This window comes from Tyto alba, unplaced genomic scaffold (assembly GCF_018691265.1).
Source record: "Tyto alba isolate M040663 unplaced genomic scaffold, T.alba_DEE_v4.0 Super-Scaffold_14, whole genome shotgun sequence".
Lineage (NCBI taxonomy): Eukaryota > Metazoa > Chordata > Aves > Strigiformes > Tytonidae > Tyto > Tyto alba.
In genome coordinates this window covers 42,452,573-42,473,064 of record NW_024881276.1, presented here as the reverse complement: position 1 = coordinate 42,473,064, position 20,492 = coordinate 42,452,573, and the positions used below count along the sequence as shown (strand labels likewise).

At 35.3% G+C, this 20,492-nt stretch overlaps 1 protein-coding gene across 3 annotated transcripts in view; it reads right to left on the bottom strand.

Moving 5' to 3' along the window:
* CADM2 (cell adhesion molecule 2) overlaps window positions 1-20,492 on the bottom strand; it is a 684,646-nt gene that overhangs the window by 106,763 nt on the left and 557,391 nt on the right. For all 3 annotated transcript variants that reach the window (XM_042789099.1, XM_042789101.1, XM_042789100.1), the window contains one exon: window positions 18,406-18,576. In XM_042789099.1, coding sequence (XP_042645033.1) covers window positions 18,406-18,576 — 171 coding nt within the window. The remainder of the gene's footprint in view (window positions 1-18,405; window positions 18,577-20,492) is intronic.

The following is a 20,492-nucleotide window of genomic DNA, read 5'->3' as shown; positions in this document are numbered from 1 at the left end:
GTTTATGTGAGTGTAGGCCATACAGCAAGCCTTCACATTAAAACATACTGGTTTCAGTACACAGTGACTTAGTTATTTGCATGCATCTCCAACGACATGAGAGCTGTTTGGCCCTCCAGTCTTTAGGCTGGGTAATGAGATACTTATGAGCCTCAATTGATTGCTAGCACCAATCTGAACCGACACTCAAGCATGTCTTTAGACACATAGCAAAACACCTTCTACTCCCTATGTGCCAAGAATCTGCTTTTTTTTCTGGAAAATACAGCTTAGCAGTGGTTACAGATAAAAACTGTGGCATGGGGTTTTTTAATATATCCTTTCCTGTTCCAGCAGACCAAAGGCACAAGTTCCACTGAGTGATTCTATTTCATCGGTCTTTCTAGGATTTGAGGTCCATCTCATTGCACAAGACTAGGGAAGCCATTTCAAAGCTTTGGGAAGATTTGTCTATTTTTGATCAGGCAATATCTCTTTATTCAGCAACATACAAAATGGGTAAACGCATGTGGAAAATTGATTTCAGTTTACACTGGTAATGAATTGGATATATGAAGAAATTAAATACTTCAGCACATGATTTTTGCTGTACTCTTAACAATAACTAATGGCAATATTAATACCTTATGGAACTGTTTTATTGATCGATTTAATCTCTTTGAAACTATTTCAAAATAAAAGTGGTTCATATCAGTCACCAGACCTTGGCTGTTAATCAGATCTTGAAATCTAAAAGGTTTATGTTGTTTCTGTTTGTTTGTTTTTTGTTGTTTTTTGTTTGTTTGTTTTTGTTTTTGTTTTTGTTTTTTTTTAAATACATTTGCTCTTTTTACATTGCTTGAAGTAAGGAAGATTTCATTATGTATTTAGTATTTATATTCTTTTATCACCAAGTCCGTATAAGGTTATATGCAGGATTAAATTTCTTCATATAAACTTCAGATAAATTTCCTCATATAAAGTAATCACATGGAAGCTGCTGGAAAATTCCTATATGATACATTATGTTCAACTATATGTGTAAATCCTTAGCAACCACAGTGTAAAATCAGAAACTGAATTCATAAAAGTAAACTAACTTGCTTAAGATCACAATGCAGGTCACCAACAGAATCAGAAAAAGAATCTCTACTAGCTCTTCTTAGTACCAAGATATTATAAAAATAATTTGGTGTCTATTTTCTGTGTAACTTCTGGAGTCTGAAGTGCCTTTAGACCTTAGTATGTTGAATTACCAGAGCTTCTGTGGATACCTTTTTTCATGGAACTCCCAGCTACTGGTTGAGTAACTAAATCAAAGTATGACCCCTATGCATCCTAGCGCATTAATCAGCAAAAGGTGTGTGGAAATAACCAGAATTCAGAAGAAAAATTACATTGTGAGACAAAAGGATTAACTTTGTGATGATGTTATGACAGCATCATGTTATTTTATCTAATAATCTCTCCCTAATGCAATCATTTTTGGTTAATGTAATTGCAGAAACAGAAAATAAGACAACATCTTGTCTCGGGCAGATGTTAGGGTGGGTGGAGTATCTACATTTTGTTTAGACTTTTAAGAAATTACTATTGCAAGTAGTAGACTGTTCAGGAGTAGAAATATTAGTAATCTCATAATCATTAGAAATCAAATAGTGCCGGAAATTCACCTATTCAGAGATGCATGCATCTGTTTTTTCCTCCAGAGAATTGATATATACATATATTACAGCTAAATGTGTATATATATATATATATATATATATATATATATACACATTTAGCTGTAATATGAACAGAACTTCCCACCAGACTCCTTTGCACATTTTATTAAGACATAAATCTCTGTGTTAATCAAATCTTAGCCTTCATTGGGCTTCCAGTGAAAGGAGGATTAACAGAAAAAGTCCTAGTGTTTCTCCTCTGCAGAAACTTACAAAGGAATTTTGTACCAGATGTAGAGATTCAAGTCAGGGCTCCTAATTTTCAATTTCTTTGCTGATTTACAGATATTTTTTAAAAAATAAATGCGATAACTTACTATGAAATTTAAACTCAGCACCTCAAATATTTTCCAATGTGACTAAAGTTTCAAGAAGCAAAATGTAACAAGAACATCTTTCTTTTCACTTATATAGATAGTTTTATTAATGTCTAAAGAAGGGTTCTGTACTTCAGCATTCCACATTTTAGAAGCCTGCCCCAAGTCTTAGGAAGTCATTTCTATACTCTCTTACTTACAAGTGATTTGATTTTTATGAGAAATAGTAATCAGCCAACTAAAACTAGTTTTCTTTAGACAGGTTACTAAAACCGATGCAGTGATTTATGTACAAAAGAGGTCCCTAAGTACTGAAGTATTGACACTAAGTAGATCAGATCCAGGAAAATACTTATCTGACAGTAATTCAGTGATTAGAACATTCAGCACTTTGGACTCTGGATTAAGGGTTTGATCTGATTCAAAGAGTGAAAGGACTTGGGTGCTGACCTCCCATGCAATAGCAGAGGTCTAGCAGGTATTCTAAGTTCTCCCTTCCACTCAGGTCTAGAACTAAGGTTTAAGTTTGAAACTGAGAAGTCTTTTTTGCTACTTATGTTCTAGTTTGGATAAACCAGGATTTCCTGACATGCTAAAAAATAATAGGTATTAGAAAATTCTTAACCCATTCCACATTATGAATTAGAATTCCACAAGTAACTCAGCACTGTGCAAATTGTCCCTTTTTACAATCAGTGCCAACATAACAGGGAACATACAACTCATCCTACATTTAAAAAAGGTTTCTAAAGCCAAATTATGATATTTGTAAAAAGAAAAAGCCATAAAACTTCAGTATTCCCTACACATTTCCTAGGATGCTTAATTGAAAGTTATGACAATGCTTAACATCAAATGTCTTTGATACATCCATTCTTGGGTTTTACATGTAAAAATTTTACTGAAATGTTTTCAAAGGCCTTTGAGCTGGTTCCCTCAGAGTTTCCTTCTTACTTGCCAAAGGTGGTAATATTTTTAATGTTTAAACAATTTTAAACATTTTTTTAAAAATTAAAAATCACTAAATGTAAACACAATGCCAGAAGCAGATATTTGATATTTTAGAAATACCAGCCCAAATTTAAGAAGAATTTTTTGAAACTAGTAACAGATATATATTCAGCTAGGGCATTTATGTTTACACAGTATTATTTCATATGAAGTGCAGTGACTCTTCAAGTCTTTGGGTTTTTAAATGTGTTTATTGCATGAAGTCTGTAACTCCTACTTCTGAAAGTAAAACACCATAACAGAAGTTGTGGGTCCTGTAAAATTTCAATGACAATCTCCTGTAGTATTATCCCTTCATGGTTTTGCATGCTATACAGTGATTTTGCAAAATATATCGATCTTTTCTTTGTACCTGGCTCCATGTTTTTGCCACAATCAAAGAAGACCAATAATAAATATAAAACAAGTTATTTGTTGTTTAAGTAACAATCATTACATAAAGTACGATTGGTCTCAACTTATAGTTTTGGGAAGGTTAGTTCACATCATTCTAAGGAAATAGGTGACAGTGTCAAGAAGAAATAGTATTTCTCTTGGCTTCCTCTGCTGTCCCTTCATCCGAGAATGTATTTTTTTCTGGTCTGCAGGATATTAGAAGACTTTGAAATTGTCCTATTTGTTGACAGTAACATATAAGGTTCAATACATATAAGGTGTATAGAGAAAGATTAATCTCTTGAATTATTTTAGTTTATTAGTCTTTGGGGTTCAAAAAGAATAATCCATTGCTTAGGTTCTTTCCACTATGCATGACACACATCTGTGTGAAATATGCTCTCTAAATCTCTCTTTCTTAAAACACGAGGGATTCTGTGTTTTTTTTTTTTTTTTTACTTTTCACAATGTCCCACTTAGTCTTTCAAGTTCAAACTAGTACCAAAAGTGCTAGACCTACTGAAAATGGTAGAAATGAGGCACTGTTCAAATCTGTTTGCCTGTTGTGAATAAAAATGTATTCATCTATACACTATAATATTACAACAAATGTTATTAAACCTCCAAAACAATGCCCTCCCATCTGATTAGTTTCCATATAACCGAATTGTTAGGTACCTATTTCAAAATCAAGGCAAATACAATCCTGTCCCTAACCATGTTCTAAATAATTGAAAACAGCTCATTAACATCATTTGACCCTAGGCCTCAACTGGAAGACTTTGATTCTGATGCATGTTTTCTTTGAAGGTGATTCTCTCTCTGTAGTTTATGTTATGAATATCTCTCCACCTGCAGTAAGAAGCTGAGTTTGTTGTAATGAAGTCTGTGATCCTTGCTGGACTTACTGTTTGAGCGTAAATTATGTTAACAGTAAAACGAAAGGCACCAATACAAGGGGGTATGAATATATCATTTGCTGGACTTGTCAGAGGAAGCAAATGCTCATAATACATCAGGATGTGTTACGAGTGTTATTCAAATCCCTCTTTCTAAAAACATTGATACTGTCTTCTTATTTTATCTTTTAGGATGATGACTAGATGCTTTTAATTACCTTTAGTGATGAGAAGTTTTCTTCTATACACAAAGCCTTAAAAGTACTGCTAGTAAGAAAAGGCTTTGTTTAACAATGTAATTCTGCATTGGATCCACTAATATGAATTATGCAATTGGATTCATTCAGGTGGAGAACTATGCTTGTGTGACAGAGCAAGTCTCCCCACTGTGATCAGTGAACTTTCCCATGAAGGCCAGGTTTCACCTTCATGGACCTTAAGCAATACAAGGAACATGTCTTATTAACTACTCTCCAGTTCAGAAAACAGTCACTCAAGCTGTAGGCAGCCCACAGAACAAAATACACAGGCCCTACCTGTGGTATAACATCCATGTCATGCCTACCAGCTCATTTGGCAGAGTCACTGGAATGAGATTTCTCTCCTTCTCTAGAGGAAATTCTGTTGGAATTTCCAGGAACAACAGGAAGATTCTCATCTTCTCAGCAAGGAGACTGTACCTTGTTGCAATATAAGAAATTCTGCTTTGGTTGGTTGATGTGGTTCACTGGACTCTTTTCTTGCCATAACCTGCTGCATTATTTCTAACAAGAGTCCCAAAAGCAATGGATCATAATATTACTGTCCTCCTCAGAAGAACAGCTAGGTTTCACTCACTGAGGGTTACTGTTTCAAGCTGTTTGCATAGCCAGCAATTGCCACTGCCCAGAAAAACTCACAAATTTTCCTTTGCCATCAAAAGGGATAGAAATGTATTAGCCATCCAGGTTCCTTCTGTTGTCTGTTGACTGTTCCCAGACCACTCTAAGTTCTGACATAATCTGTGTGCAGCAGCATCTCCTGCCTAGATCTATAATACTTAGGTTTACTCTGCCAGTTTTAATTAATTTATTTACTTTGTTTAATTCTTTGCACACTAACCACCATTTCCTCTTTGTACCAGAGTCCAAATTAGCATGAATGATTCATTACAACACACTTTTCTTCTTACAGGTTTAACTAAGTTATGAGCTAGCAACAGCATGTCTTTACTTCATAGTTTTATTTTATGACTACAAACCTTCTGAATATTGAAAAGCTTCCATAAATTTTGCTGATGTTTTATTGTGGCAGTGAACAACAACAGTTCTGGTGCTATCATTTTAAAAAATGTTATAAAAATCTAACAGTCCGATAATAAAAGATTATTGCTAGCTGGTAATAAATGACTGCCAGATGATAAGATTTTTAAAGTATTTCCTGAGAGACTAATTCATTTATTTTCTACCTGGTTTTGACTGTTTTTTTCAAAAAAGCATATTTGTGAAATCTATTTCTGCCACAGTCTTTTACATTTTTCATCATGCTTTTCTCTCTTATTTCCTTGGAACCTTTCCATCATTTCCAGATGCAAAGAGAAAATAAGCAGATACCTCTGAAAATTATATCTACTTTCCAGATTAATTAGCATTGGAGTAAGCATAGGACAATTTAATGTAACTTTTTTTTTTTTTCCCCACAAACCATGAAAAGATACTAATTTTCATAGATTGATAGTAATTACAAAACTCACTGAAAATTCTGTATTCCTACACAATTTTATTCCTGTTTCTAAAAACCCTAAGTAATTAGTTTGTTGGTTTTCTTTTTTTTTTTTTTTTTTTTTTAAATGACTTTTAAAGTAAATTCCAAGGACAAACCACTCTAGTATGTGCAAAAATAAACATCAAATTGGATATCCTCAATGAGATCTGAAAGAAGAGAGAGGAGCACTCTAATCAACTCTGTGAAAGCGCTCACCATTTTTAATAGCTTTTACACTTACCAGCTGCATGCATCCTACAGCTGTGAATCAGCATTCCCCAAAATTGAGCTGCTTCTTTAAATGACAAGTAGCATGGCTTCTGCCTGTGCCCTATTGCTTTGAATAAGCACTTGCAAAGCAAGTCTGCATTGGTAAACTTCATCAAATTACCCTGGGAGATACAGTAAGTTTGATGTTCTGCTTCAGAATATAACAAATGACTCATTGCTTAAACAGATGAGAGACAAATTCAGTATTATGTATACTAACAAATTATTTTATTATTACTATTTGTGAGTGAGACAATCTAGATCAAGTGATTATGTCATGGCAATGGTATTTCATTTCAATGAAAGTATTCAACAAAGAGTAAAATTAAGCTTTATAATATTTTTTAACTACTTATGTTTGACAAAAGTAAATACTTGGTACCATAACTACATAGATATTCCTATATTTTCTTTTTACTCTCCTTTAAAAACTACTTTACAGTCAAGCAAGACCAGAAACAGCATATGGTCCCTTTGTTATGTGAGATTCTTTGATGACTATTATGTCATCCTTTACCTCATCTCTTTTAATTTAGTTTAAAATGATGTTTGTTGAAGAAAAATGTAATAACAGTTTGTACCAGAAGAGTGCAAAAACACTCTCCTGGATGCAAAACAATGAGCCAAATGACAATGTGCAGGAAAAGAAAGCCTGATCAGTGAAATATTCCCTCCTGACACTCATAATTTATGTGTGCCTGAATTCAAGCACCAACCTTGCAGAAAACCCTTTAGGTTACTAATTCTGTGAACACTGATTATCTAGTACTTTGTTAAAAATGTTCATAGTACCTATTTCAACATCTCACCTGTCAGTTGTACCAGACACTTTCACCACAACTGATAAAAATGAAAAATAATTAAATTGTCATAGTACACAGTGCATGGCTTGGGGGTTTGGGAAGGTGAAAGAGAAAATGGAGGTACACTACCAAAGCTCCACGGTTCTTCTCTGCTCTATTTAAAATATGTTAAAACCTTACCCTTCCTTTGTCATGTAATGTATTAATTGATCATTCTTACCTACTCTGTGCTTGGTCTTAAAACTGGCAGAGATAAATGTAGTCATAATGTTGGATATATTGGTAGACGCTGAATTAAGTGGTGAACAGAGTGATGCTGTTATCACAATTCTAAATGTTTGCCACTTTGTGAAGATAGTTAACAACAGATTCAGCTATTTCCCTTTACATGCTTTTGCAGAATGGGTCACTGGTTTCTTAGTTATCCATTAAGTTCCATACATACATGAATGATATGATAGAAATAATATTTTCTTTGGCAACTCAGTTGTTTTCTTCAGTGAATGCAAGTGATGAAGCTTAGTTTTACAACTTTTATCTTGTTTAATTATTTCTGTCATGACACTTCTTCAGACCAAACAATCTGTTTTGCCAGTCTCTGCAGATATATAAACCTCTGTTCCATTTAACATCTCCATTGCCTTACACTATGTTCTCTCCAACTTACTTACATTTTATCTCATTTTTGCTATGTCACCTAAGAGGAATAAAGAAATAAAGCAAGGAATAAAAAAAAAAGCCTTCTGCCTAAATCACATATGTTATCAAGAAATGCTTAACTCTGAGTCAGCGCATGACCTTTCAATGTAATTTTATCTTCTGCATCCTCAGTTTCTTTTGCTTAAGGTCTTCAGTTTTCTGTTATGTGTGACTTAAATTATCTTGAATATGGCTTGAGAATTGCAGCACATCTAAAATTGTTGGAGTAAATAAGAGCTCTGGCTGCTCAGAACATCCAAATACCCCTTCAAGCCCTTCTCTGACATTCACATCAGATATTGGACACTATAAATGTTTAATCTATATAAATATAACTAAGCAGTGGTATCAAGGCATGAAAATTTTATTTGCTTCTTATAAATATATACCACACACTCATGAAGGGCAAACTTCTATTCCCTGGGAGGTCCTGCTAACAGTCTCTATATATGTTTTCCTCCAAACTGTCTCACCTGCTTGCTAGTCTTTAGTTTTGGAAATAAACAGGCCCCCAAACTGTTCTATAGGGAAGGCCTGTAACAGCTCTGTCCTTCTGTCATTAAGTTGACTGACTGAAGGTGACCGTAATTGTAACCTGGGGTGTGAGCTATACAGATTCTGTAATTTTCAGCCTCCTTCCGAGATGGTCCTATTTGAAATAATACCAAGTCTAGGCTAGGAAAATCGAAAAAGCTATTTTAAGCATATTTTCAAAGGCAGCATGGAGCTTAATGGATCTTAGTCATGTACCTGAAAAATTCTTGCTCCACCTGATGTGGAACTTCTCAGACGGTGGACTGTCATTCAGCCACTCAGTCTTTATTGTCCTGTTAGTGCTACCTAGCATAAAGTAGTTATAACAAGTTTATTTAAAAACTTGCGTTCTAATTTTTTTGTAAATTCAACCTTCCACCGCATAACTCTAACATAAATCATCTAATATATTCATATTATATCTGTGTAGGCATTTGTCTTATCAAATACAATGCAGAGAAATTATTTTTTTAATCCCTTTTATAGTAACTGTTACTTAGTTTAGAAGCTTCAAAAATTAGTCAGTCAGTCTTGGGGATACTGCTGCTGGGCTGTCTGTAAGGAATCATTATTTCTGGAACCTACCTCCTAATGCAGAGAAAGGTTTATCATCACAGGAAATCAGCTGCACTGCCTTTTTTACACAATTACACTAGTTTTCTGGTGTTTTCAGGTAGATGAGCTAACTCATTCTCTTTCTTATGTCCATGTAAGAATATCCTCCAGTGGCTTGAATGACTCACTATGGGGATTTCTACTGATGACAATGGCATGTGGCCAGTCATGACCAAATTAACTATGCAACCTTGAAAGCCTATAGTGAGTAAGGTTTTGTCCCCAGCCTCCCCCCCAGAGAGAAAACAGTTGTTAGCCCACCAGTGCTCATTAATTTGAGAACACCACCACACTGACCGAAGCTAGTATCTCCACATTGGAAAGCTCTGTGCGGTTCAAACATGTATTTGGTACAGGTTCAGGGACAACCTCACTGTGCTCCATTTCCCAGAGTAGCCACGCCCTCTGTCTTTTCAGCCCTTTTACCACATGTTGTCTCTTTCCTATGCCTAAAGGCTTATTCCTCTGAAATGGAATTATGTTTATTTTATGTTTATTTCCTGAACATCCTACTATTAATATTATTAAACATTCCTTTCCAAACTTCCTTTAAAATCTTCTTGAACCCTCTCTGAAACACATGACAAGCAAATGGAATAACCTGACCAGACCGTTTTACAGTTTCTGTGCAGAATAGAGAAGTCACTGTGTGGATTTTCCTACAAAAGATGTTAGAGAGAAATAAATTATATTAGATTATATTTCACTTATAAACCATATTTGAACATAAGCCTCCAGATGGAAAAGGTCAGGATTGTACATTAACCCTTTGAACTAGATATCCCCTTTGAAAGATGAAAGTTTGGCAGTAAATGGACCTACAAGTTTTTGAATTATTTTGCATTTAAATCATGGATTTCTTATTTTCATCCATCATTAACCTAATTGATCTCATTTAAACATGCAAATTGTGGCACTGAACTTTTCATGTTCATAGATATCATTCTTTACTGTTTACAGTAACTATTCTTTATGTTTCATTTGTTTCAAGCATTCGCTAATAGGAAAAGTTTAAACAAGATAATTTTAGTTATTAACATGGTGTTTACATAATTATTGAGCTAAATAATTAAGTAGAATAACTTCTTATTTAATTTTCATTCAATATGAAGAGGTGTACATGTACAGAATCTGTAACTTGTAATTTGCATTATTATTATTAATACCATTTTTAACTGTATCTTGCACTGGTATATATGGAAATAGGTTTCCTTTAAGGGAGACAAAATGGAAAGCTGATCACCAAAATACTGAATTAACATTGAGATATATTTATTGTCCAAATTAACATTCACACTGTGATTTGGGGATTAAAAAACCCCACATCTGTCTGGTTAAAACACCAGAAGAGCATCTCAACATGGCTGAGTCTTGACTGGTAACCTGATGTGTATAAAGGGTAAATGTATCTCACAATACAAGAGGGAATCAGCTGGAAGATCTTGAAATTCTCTCATTCTCAAGGTTGCAGCAGTCCAGGAGGACATATTCGATGAAAGAGAAAAGCAGGAACACCACTCACATAGTTGACCTCTAAAGGATGGGAGCATCAGTGCAAGAGACAGTACCTCCCTCTCAGACTCAGGTAGCCATTTAAGAAAGCATCTGTCTTTCCCCCATGAGCTTCTAAAGGATTTAAACAGCTGGCAGACTTTCACTGAAGTGAAGGATATCCCTGCTTGCTTAGGCTTACAGAGATTGTCCATGATCAGAGAGGGAGGTTTTGTGAGAGACCAAGGTCCTATCTGCAGATCACACAGAAAAATAGTCCTCTTGCTTTTTAGGCAGGAACAAAGAGTGGCTTTAATCAGTAAGACCATCTAAGTTGTGAGATAAAGGTCGGATAGAGAATCTCACTTGAAAAGCTGAGATCTAAGAACGCAAGGTCCAGGCCTCCTGTTCCATTGGGATGGAGTATATCCTGTAAACAATATTGCTATAGCCAAGCCCAGGTGATCAAGATGCTGAGTGGTATCTTACACTAACCAGCTACTACCCTGCACTAACTCAGGATGGGAAGTCTACTTCATTGCTAAGGATAAAGGACACATATGAAAAAGACCCCTTGGACAGGACAATGCTGGAGCAAAACCCAACACTTTTGTGTCTGAAGTAAAGACATTGTTCTTACAGCATCCAAAGACCTGACAAATCACTGAAAAAAAAAGAAAATTTTTTTCTGGGTTTCCCTCTTGTGGCCTATTATTCATACCTGGCTTTGTCGGGTATGCTTAGCAGAAGCACTGATGACAATCTGATAATGACTTAGTGACTTCCAAAAGATTGGGTCTAGGTAGCTGTACAATGATGACAGCAGACTGTTTCCTCAAAAAAGAACACATAGCCTAAATGTGTCTCATTTGCAGAGCTGAGTTGAAGAACCAAAGAATAAAGCATTAAAATCAATAAAAGCGTTAGGAGTATATCAGTTTGGAATAAACCAATTCTGTTTCCTCAAAGGGAAATTCTCTTTGTCATTTGTTATGAGCAGTATGCAATAGGATGGACCATGCCAGAGACTGTGCCACTGCATCTGTGCCGTCATGTTACTCTTGAAAAATGGCTTAAACTTGAAATATTGGCCACCTTCCATGAGTTCCAGAGGTCTCTGAGGTATCACAGTTCCCAAACACTCAAATTATTCTGAGACAAAATGGTTATAAAAAGAGACCAAATTGTGCTAATTTGGAATAGAGAACAGCAAAGCCCTGGATGTGCAAATCTCAAGCTATGTTGTTTCTTATTTATGGCCTTAGAGAATTATGCCCTTGGAAAATCCAGATCTTTTCACTGTATCGGAATTTATGGAGATTTGTGTGCTTAAGCTTATCAACTGAAGATAAAGTTAGATAACATTTTATCTCATGGCAAAGCCAAAACAAATTTCAGTTCCTACCAACACTCCAGCTATTTTCACTGACTCAACATACAGTCTATCTATATTTATTTGAGCTGGCTCAGTATTTTGAGGCTCTGTTAAAAAATAAATGAAAAATTGTAAGGCTGTGACACCTCATTATCCTAGTTAGTAAACCATTTCCTGACTCTGGGGATGTATCTCTTGCCAGACTGTCCATACAGAGATTGAGACAGTGTGTCACCATGCCAAATATTCCCAGATTTTACTTTTAGCCAGCGTGTCTTTGAGGGTGTCACGCAGCGTAATGAATAGATGGTCATAAGCAAATGATAATGACCAGTAAAGCTGTGGACTGATCAGAAACTGAAAAAGATCAGCATTAGTGAATGAAATTTCTTTTAACTCCAATATTTTATTCACTTTGGTAAAACATTCCATCTAGACTACAAGCTGCTTCCAAAAAAGGGAAATGTGCTTTTGTTCCTAAAGCATGGGTACCCCTTAACTCCTGGGAAGTTCTAGAAGACATACATCAAGTTTAAAAAAAAAAAAAAAAAATCCTGAGGCCAAGTCAAAAAGGAGATAACTCATGACAAACTGCAAGATCAAATTTTAAGTACAAAGTTGGGGAAAATAACTAAAGTGTCAATAAAGCAGCCCACTAAAATAAAATTAAAATCTTACGTCTTAGTTGAATGGCTTCAAAAAGACAAATGGTCTACCTCAACCACACAGTTCAAAGAAAATGAATATGTGACATATATTTTACCCATTTACAGTACAGAAGGACCATATGTAGGCAAAAGAGAAAACTGTCCCTCCCTCCTCATACTTTATTATACCTAAGAGGTGTCCAATTTTGTGTGTTTTTGCATTGGTACACATCTGCCCCTTCTGAGCTACAAAAAGACAGCAAGTCCATGGTTGAGACAGTCATCCTGAACAGCAACCTAACATATTTAAAATTTAACTAATTCATTAGAATTAAACGTTAAGATTTAAGGAAGCTTTTTTTTTTTTTTTTTTTTTTCCCTCTAAATACCATTCTGATGTGCAACTGTTTTAGGCATTCTTCTTGGACAAATGGTCTAACAGTCAACTATGCATGACCCTTTTCTTGCCTTTTTTTAATAATGCCTTATTTCACATAGTACTATATGAATGTATATTATAATATATACTATATTTAGTATCTTGTATTTTCACATATTCACACACATACATATATATATTACATTTCATATATTTTTGCTTATTTTTTCTCAAAATGTGTAATTGTAGAAACTGTATTCCAACAAAAACTTGAAACCAGATAAGTAAAAATAATGGGCTAAACTCTTAATGAGCATCATGTAAAGTAGCTGTTTGATAAAATTACTCTGCTTTACTCCAGCAGAAATTCTAAACCCATCCTGTTGTCAGAGAAACCTCCATTTGTTAATACATCAGAAATCACAGTATTACGCCATTGTCAGACATACACACACACACATACACACTATTTTCCTAATGGCTGCACAAGTGCATTGATGATTTGCTTATCTGTAGTCCACTGCATTCGAGGCATTTTGTTTACTTAATTCAAAATCAATAAGTTTATTTCCCGGACAATAATTCCAACATTCTCTTGGAATAGCTGCCTAATTTTAAAGTCAAGTTCAGATGTTCATTGCAAAGGAATCTAATAACAACTCACAAATGAAGAAACAGCCTATTATACAAACACTGTTGGAATAGCTTGTAGAAGCAAGTTATCTGATGGCTATAGACTTGTCAGACCGACAATTCACTGCACATCTGTGTCTGCCAATATAGAATTTACTCAAAATTGCCTCTCTAGACACTTCTTTACATAACACATATTTAGCTTATTAGTGCTGTCATTTGGGAGCATGGTCAGCTTTTGAGAAAAATCTGAGTCCGTTAGCATGGATCACATCACAGCTGCCATTTTAGAATCACGATGATTGGGTTTGAAGTTCAAATGATTTGATTTCACTTTAAAGCTTCAAAAGCAGCCTCTGGGGCAGACTTACACAATTAATTTTTACCGAGGTCTGCTGGGTAATTTTCTGTAGTCAGAGAATCCTCACTAAGGTAAGGTAATTACGACTAGGTAATTTTATGGCACTCAGTTCAGCAGGAAGCAACATGTTGGCTGGCTTCTACTCAGATAAGACCTGGAGGAAAGTGAAGATGCTGCTTCTGGGAAACAGCATGTGCCTGAGACATTGAGGAGGGATGAGCAGAATTCACTCGTTTCCCAGATGTGGACCAGAAGCTGTACTTGCCCTCAAAATGTCTTTTTGGGAGTGTGCATGAAGACTTACAGTATACAATCTCATAAATATCATACTGAGAAGCTTTTAAAATTGAAGTACCACACCTGTGATTCTTTAATACAGGAACAAAGAATACATTCCTAGTTTAGTTTGAACACAGAAGTAAACAATGAAATGAAATATCCCTCTGAGATTTGTATTTATCACTTACAAGAAGCACTTCCTAATAATCAGTGGCAGCTAGGCTGACAAGCAAACTTCAGAGCAAAGCCACGGGGGATACAAGTCTATTTTAGGTTTACTGTTGACAGTGAAGGTCAGAGAAAAAATAACCTCAGCAAGCAGTGTCATGCTACCACAAACCTCTGCTGGCCAAGCAGAAACTAAATTACAGCCAAAGCTTTCAGCACGGCAGAAAGACTTGGGCAGTTGGGCTGCCCTGCAGTGCACAGAGCAGACATACAGATGAACAGGATTAAGCAAAAGTGAGATGTAACATAAATTAGTGATAAATAAAGCTCAAAAGATCGGAGGAGCTAATTATCCCACAATCTGGGGTGGGGTACAGTATACTTACCCCACCAGCATCCCTATTATTTTAATATTTGAAATTTGCAATATTAATCTGGAAAGCCCTGTGAAAACAAGGACTGATCATGGTCTCCTTCAAGATATCCTTCTTCTGGTCAAGCTATAAATAATATAGGTAATCTCTGCTTCTGGGCCTAACTGTTAAAAAAAGAGAAAAGAGCAGCAGCAGGACTCAGACGTTATTTCTACTACATACACATATATATATTAAAAGAACATAAAAACTTTTTTTATCTTAATAGTTGAGTCCTCGGTTTTATTTCATGTACTGTAATACTACTGGGGAAAGCTGATTTGATTGCTCTATCACACTAATAAGAGCTAAGATTTGTGTGAGGAAAAGAAGAGGGAATAAAGTATATTCCATATTGATATTGCTGCTGATGGCATTACCAGCTTTCGTTTTGTTAAGTTTACTTCCTATTAAAGCTGATGATAAAAGCAGCTGTGTGGGCTTATAAGCACCTCTATCTACATCTCTCCACGGACTCATTAGAAATATCTGTTTCATATAGTTTCCTCATCTAGGACAGATTTAATTTTATTCTATCTTTCACTAGGCATAAATAAAAACCTGTCATTCCAACCATTGCATTGCTTTCCTTGTTCTCTACCTATCATCCACTGGATGCAAACACGATCCGGTAATTCCTACTGTTCTATTGTCTTCCTTTTCTTTGCTTTTATTGTTTTGATGAAGCCACAAATATTTTGTCCATTCTCAGGAGCTAGTTGCTTGAAACAAAGATGCTTTTTTTATTTTCAAGCATAATTATACAGGACAGAAATGGATGGACAATTTACTGTTGCCCTTTTTTCCTAACCTATGATTACACACTGATAATTTGTAAGGAGCATCCATGTACCACAGATAAAACTACTCAGTTTTGAAGAAGGTGTTTAAAACCCAAGTGCGGTTGGAGTGGGTGATGTCCAATCATTGTGCATCTGTTCTCTGCCAAACTGATGCTCAACTGTGCTTTTCTACTTGACCATTTTAAGGTCTTATCATTCTCCCATAGCACTCTACTATCTGAAATACCTCTGGGACATTCAGAACAAGTGCCTTATGAGGCAATGTCACACTACTTGGTTGTGATTTTGGGGCCTACAGGACATCAGATCAACAAATTCTCCTGACTTTTCTCATGGGCTCCCATAATTCATCTCTTTTGTCAGCACTATTTTTGAACTGCTGTCAAGTGGCACTGAGGATATATTAGGTCAGCTCACATTGGGTCCTGTGAGCATGCCGCTCATTAATACAAATAGGATGTCTCTTATATGTTTGAAGTCTTATGGATGGATGGAAAAAAGTCAACAGCTTCCAGTGACTGCAGTAATACCCACAACAATGGTGGGGAATATCAGGAGAATAAAATCAAGGGGCCCAGTTCCAGTGTGATGTACTCCATTCAGAGTCTTTGGGATTGCTCTAGTAAATCATCCTTCTCCTCTTTTTCCTTCAAGGTTCTCTGTTGAACCACATCAATAGTTCCTTGAATCTCCTTCTCTTTTTATAAAGTTTCATTTAGAAACTTGCCCAACATAAGACTTCTGAATATGTTGACCATGGAGATTTAGGTGGTAAGGAAAGGACAATAATATCTTATTCTTAGTCTCCTTGTCACCAATAATTAAATACTGCTTTCTCCATGTCTTCAAATGGTATTTACACCCTCTTTTCTAAACTTGAGCTTCTCTTGGCACATTTCTCACTTATTTTTCTATATATATTGATTCTATATTAGTGGTAGAGAGCATTAAATTGATTGGTGGAAAATTAATGGAGCAAGCAGGAATGATAGAGATTAATTACTTGCTCATTGTGGCTCTTGACAAGTTGGCAGTCTGAGGGGGCAGTAACATAAAGCACATTAGTGATTGTAAATGCCCGGTGTAGTTTGTCCTTGTTACAGAACTTCAGTGAACCCTCAGAAGAGAGAGTAAGGTCTTGTTCATAACATGAAGCGAAAGGCATACAGGAAGATGCACTCTGCTGCTATTTAGTGAGGTAGTGTCTTGCTACCTAGGGTGCAAATCGGAAGGAAACAACAAATATTCGAGAAGCTTTATATATGAGAGGCCACAGAAAGGCTCCTTTGCCTTATGATCTTATGATGCTCATGCAAAACAGAACCCTGCCTTTATCTTGAATCAGATTACATTGCAGCCACTGTGACTCAGTTTAAACTTGGTATAGCTGTCCTATTTCTGTATGTACTGTTGCATTCAATTTTGTTCAGCTCCTGTAGTGCCAACATCTTGAGCAGGGCACTGAAGGAAGAGCAAGCAAATTAGAAGTGAAGGCATGGGCCAGCTCAGTGGCTGATGGTTGTGAGATTTAGAATTCAAGGAGATAATGCTGTTAAGGAGTCATGTCTCTAGTACAGATGCCATTTGAACATGTTAGGGGAGGCAGGTGTTTGATAGTCATTTGGTGAAGAAAGGTTTTGATCTCCCTCAGTAAAATGATGGGTAGAATGTTTCACAAAACAGTTATTTTCAGTACATATTACTTGCGGATGCTAATCCACCTCCTCTTCATTTTCAGGCTTTTTTTGCAGATGGCATTTTTAGCAATGCTGTCAGCTTCTGTGCATGGATTGCCTTTGCCATTACTGCATTTTATATGTGCTCCAAGTCTTACATGCTTATAGAAATATCTTTGTTTAGAAACAAGTTATATATGCCAGCAGTCCTTGACATGGTACCTTGGGAACTTAACTGCAGTTACTGGAAGCTTGTCTGCTTTATGGACAAGCTTGTCTGCCTTATAACGGGTTGATTAGCCCTACCCTAGAAACAGATTCATGAAAGGTCTCTCCCCTTCACCTGGTCTGACAGTATTTAGCAGATGCCTGTTTTTGCTAACTGGCAATCAAAAATACAGGTGTTCTGCAGAAATCCAAATAGCTGTACCCTGGTGGCTATAATGCAAGCGAATATGAAAATGTCATCTGATGGTCAAAAAGTGTTCATCTGAGTGTCTCACAGTTTATAAGTGAAAAAAACTGATTCAAAGGACAACATGACTTCAGAGTAGAGCACACAGATATATAGGCAGGTTTATTCAACTTTGAAACAATGCACTGTGGAAAACATAAAGCTTCCATAAATCCTATTTAAAAAAGTACGCCAATATATAGAGATACAAAACAACTAAAGCTTGGGTTCAGAGTAACATTCTGTATAGACAAAGCCTAAAAAATAAATTCTAAAGGGCTTCTTCTCTTGGGCTTGAGTTATTAACAGCATTACACAGAGATTCATTAGTAGGATTCAAAGTTTTTGAGGCAGTCTACGGCAAATTTTGCTTCTTCATACCCTTGTTTCAAGTTACTAGATACTTTAAAGGAAAATTGTGGACTACTATGATCCTGATTTTTAAGAACTCTTTTACATTGTTACAATGATAAAAAAGACAAATGCATTTCCTTTCTACCATTTCTGAAAGCAAACCAGGAACTCAGTCCCATAGTGTTTTCATTGGTAAAGCTCTCATTAAAATTTTTAGAGTTAATCCTGTAAAAAATGAAACAAACAAACAAAAACCAACCAAACCAAACCAGAGATGTTGGCTAAAACCCAGATGTTATCTATCCACCTAATACCACACATTTTTATCATTTTCCAACAATAGAAACTCTGAAACAAAACAAAGCTATAAAAGAAGGTATATATAAAGTGTATTACTTACAGTGTATTTCTAGAACCTGCATTGCTATCTGAGGTGTAGAGTTTAGGGACTCATGATCTACTCTGCAACTTACAACTGCACCATCATCATTGCGATCTGCTAGGAAATCCAGTGTGCTGCTGACTGTGAATGTTTTACGATTTGCATCTTCTTCTTTTAAATATTTAACATCTGCAAGAAAGAATAAACAAAAAATTTTCTCTCCAATATTTTTAGGAAAAGTAGCCCAGCATTAGACAGCTAAATTATCTATTACAATTGTTAAAAAAACACATCTTTCATAACTGTATTGATCTCTTTAAGACAAAATTAATTAGACTACAGTGATTCCTCAATTTGCTCTAATTGTCAGATCAGGAGATATATCTTGAGAAAGAAAATTTTAAAATCGGTTACATGATACTGCATTTGAATGGAAATTCCTTTCATCATTCTCTCTTATATGTTTAGGTCCAAATTTGATATAAACTTTCTCTGAAGTTTATTAGAAAACAAGTGGTCTCCTCTCACCCTCACTTCCCTTATGTATTCACAGTGTCACTAAATATTAAGTTTTCTAAGTCCATGCTTATAATCTTTCATAGTAATGCAATACATAGATATTTCTGAAACCATGTGAATTAATGGTTACACACATGTAGTCACATTAATCCTGTGATTACTTTACTCATTGCTTATTCTGTTGTTTGGATAGAATTATGCTAATTTATTAATTAAATTATCCCAAAGTATAGCTACCAATGGTGATGAACAGCTGTAAATAGAGCATGTCATAGTATTTACTGGAATCTACAGACAAGTCCCAAGAAGAGTAGAAATAAAATTACTTCAGAGAGACCTTCACTTTCTGCTTTATACCATGCTAAATTGGCCTACTGTTTTTGTGCAGATTCAGTCAAAAATCTCTTTGACAGTTTTCAGCCCAGATACAAGAGTGTGAGAAGCCTACAGCTATGTTTAAGAAGTATTCAACTCAGTCGAAGGTTAAGGTTCACATCCATAAAATTTTGTTAGACCAGAACTAAAGATCCAAAAGACCAAGCATTTATTTTTAAAAGCTTTAATGTAATAACTTCAACATGAGATCTTCTTACACATACTTTAGAATAGTTTTACTTCATTCTCAACTACTTATATACTTACTGATTTTAATTTATTTCAGCAAAATAATAAGCTTGTTATATTGATTTGTTATAATGAAACCTTTAAAAGACATATAAATAGAAAAACATACATATTAAATTACAGTGAGATTGCACGTTCTCTGTGTCCTAAAAAAAGAAAAATTGAGACATTTCAATTTTACAAATTATACTAAATCCCTTTGGAGAAGAAGAAAATAAAATTTCAATGAAATATCAATTTTAGAAAGCAAATCTTCAATAGCTTAAGCTACATTTTTTTAGATTAAAAATAGTTCTGAAATCAGAAAGGTGATCTGTTTTGTTTTCTCCAGATAGATGAATACACCATGTAATTATATGATTTCCATTTTTTCGTAAGAAATAATTATTTCTTGCATACAAGCATTTTTCTGCCTGTTGGTTGCTAAGCTTTAAGAGATTGCAATTTCTGTCACGGTGACTATTCATACTTAGGGATCAGGAGGTGAGAGAAATATTGACCAGAGCTAAAGCAAAGATATTATAATCAAACAACAAATGTCTTCACTAATATTTAAAGAAAACATGAGATTTTGTTCACAGAGTTAGGTTTCCAAATTTAATAATAAGCACCTATATAGATAGCCTTCTGCTTATAAGTAATGTACACATCTCTTACTGACTTCAGGTGGAGGACAGACAGTTCCTGAAAACATCAACAACTTTAATTTCAGTGAGAGACTGTGGGTGCTTAAACCTTTAGAAAAACAAAAGCAGTTTATTTCCTAAACGGATGTTTAGAAGCCTTTCTCTAGACATCTATTGTTTGGATGCGTTCAACTCTTAATTAACTCTCTAAAAAGGATGGTGATACTATCCTATAAACTGCTGACATCCTCATCAACAGAAATACTTAGCTTGTCCACTTTATCAGCTCTATCTTCATAACAAAATGAAGGTGTGATTGTAGTATATGCTAACTGA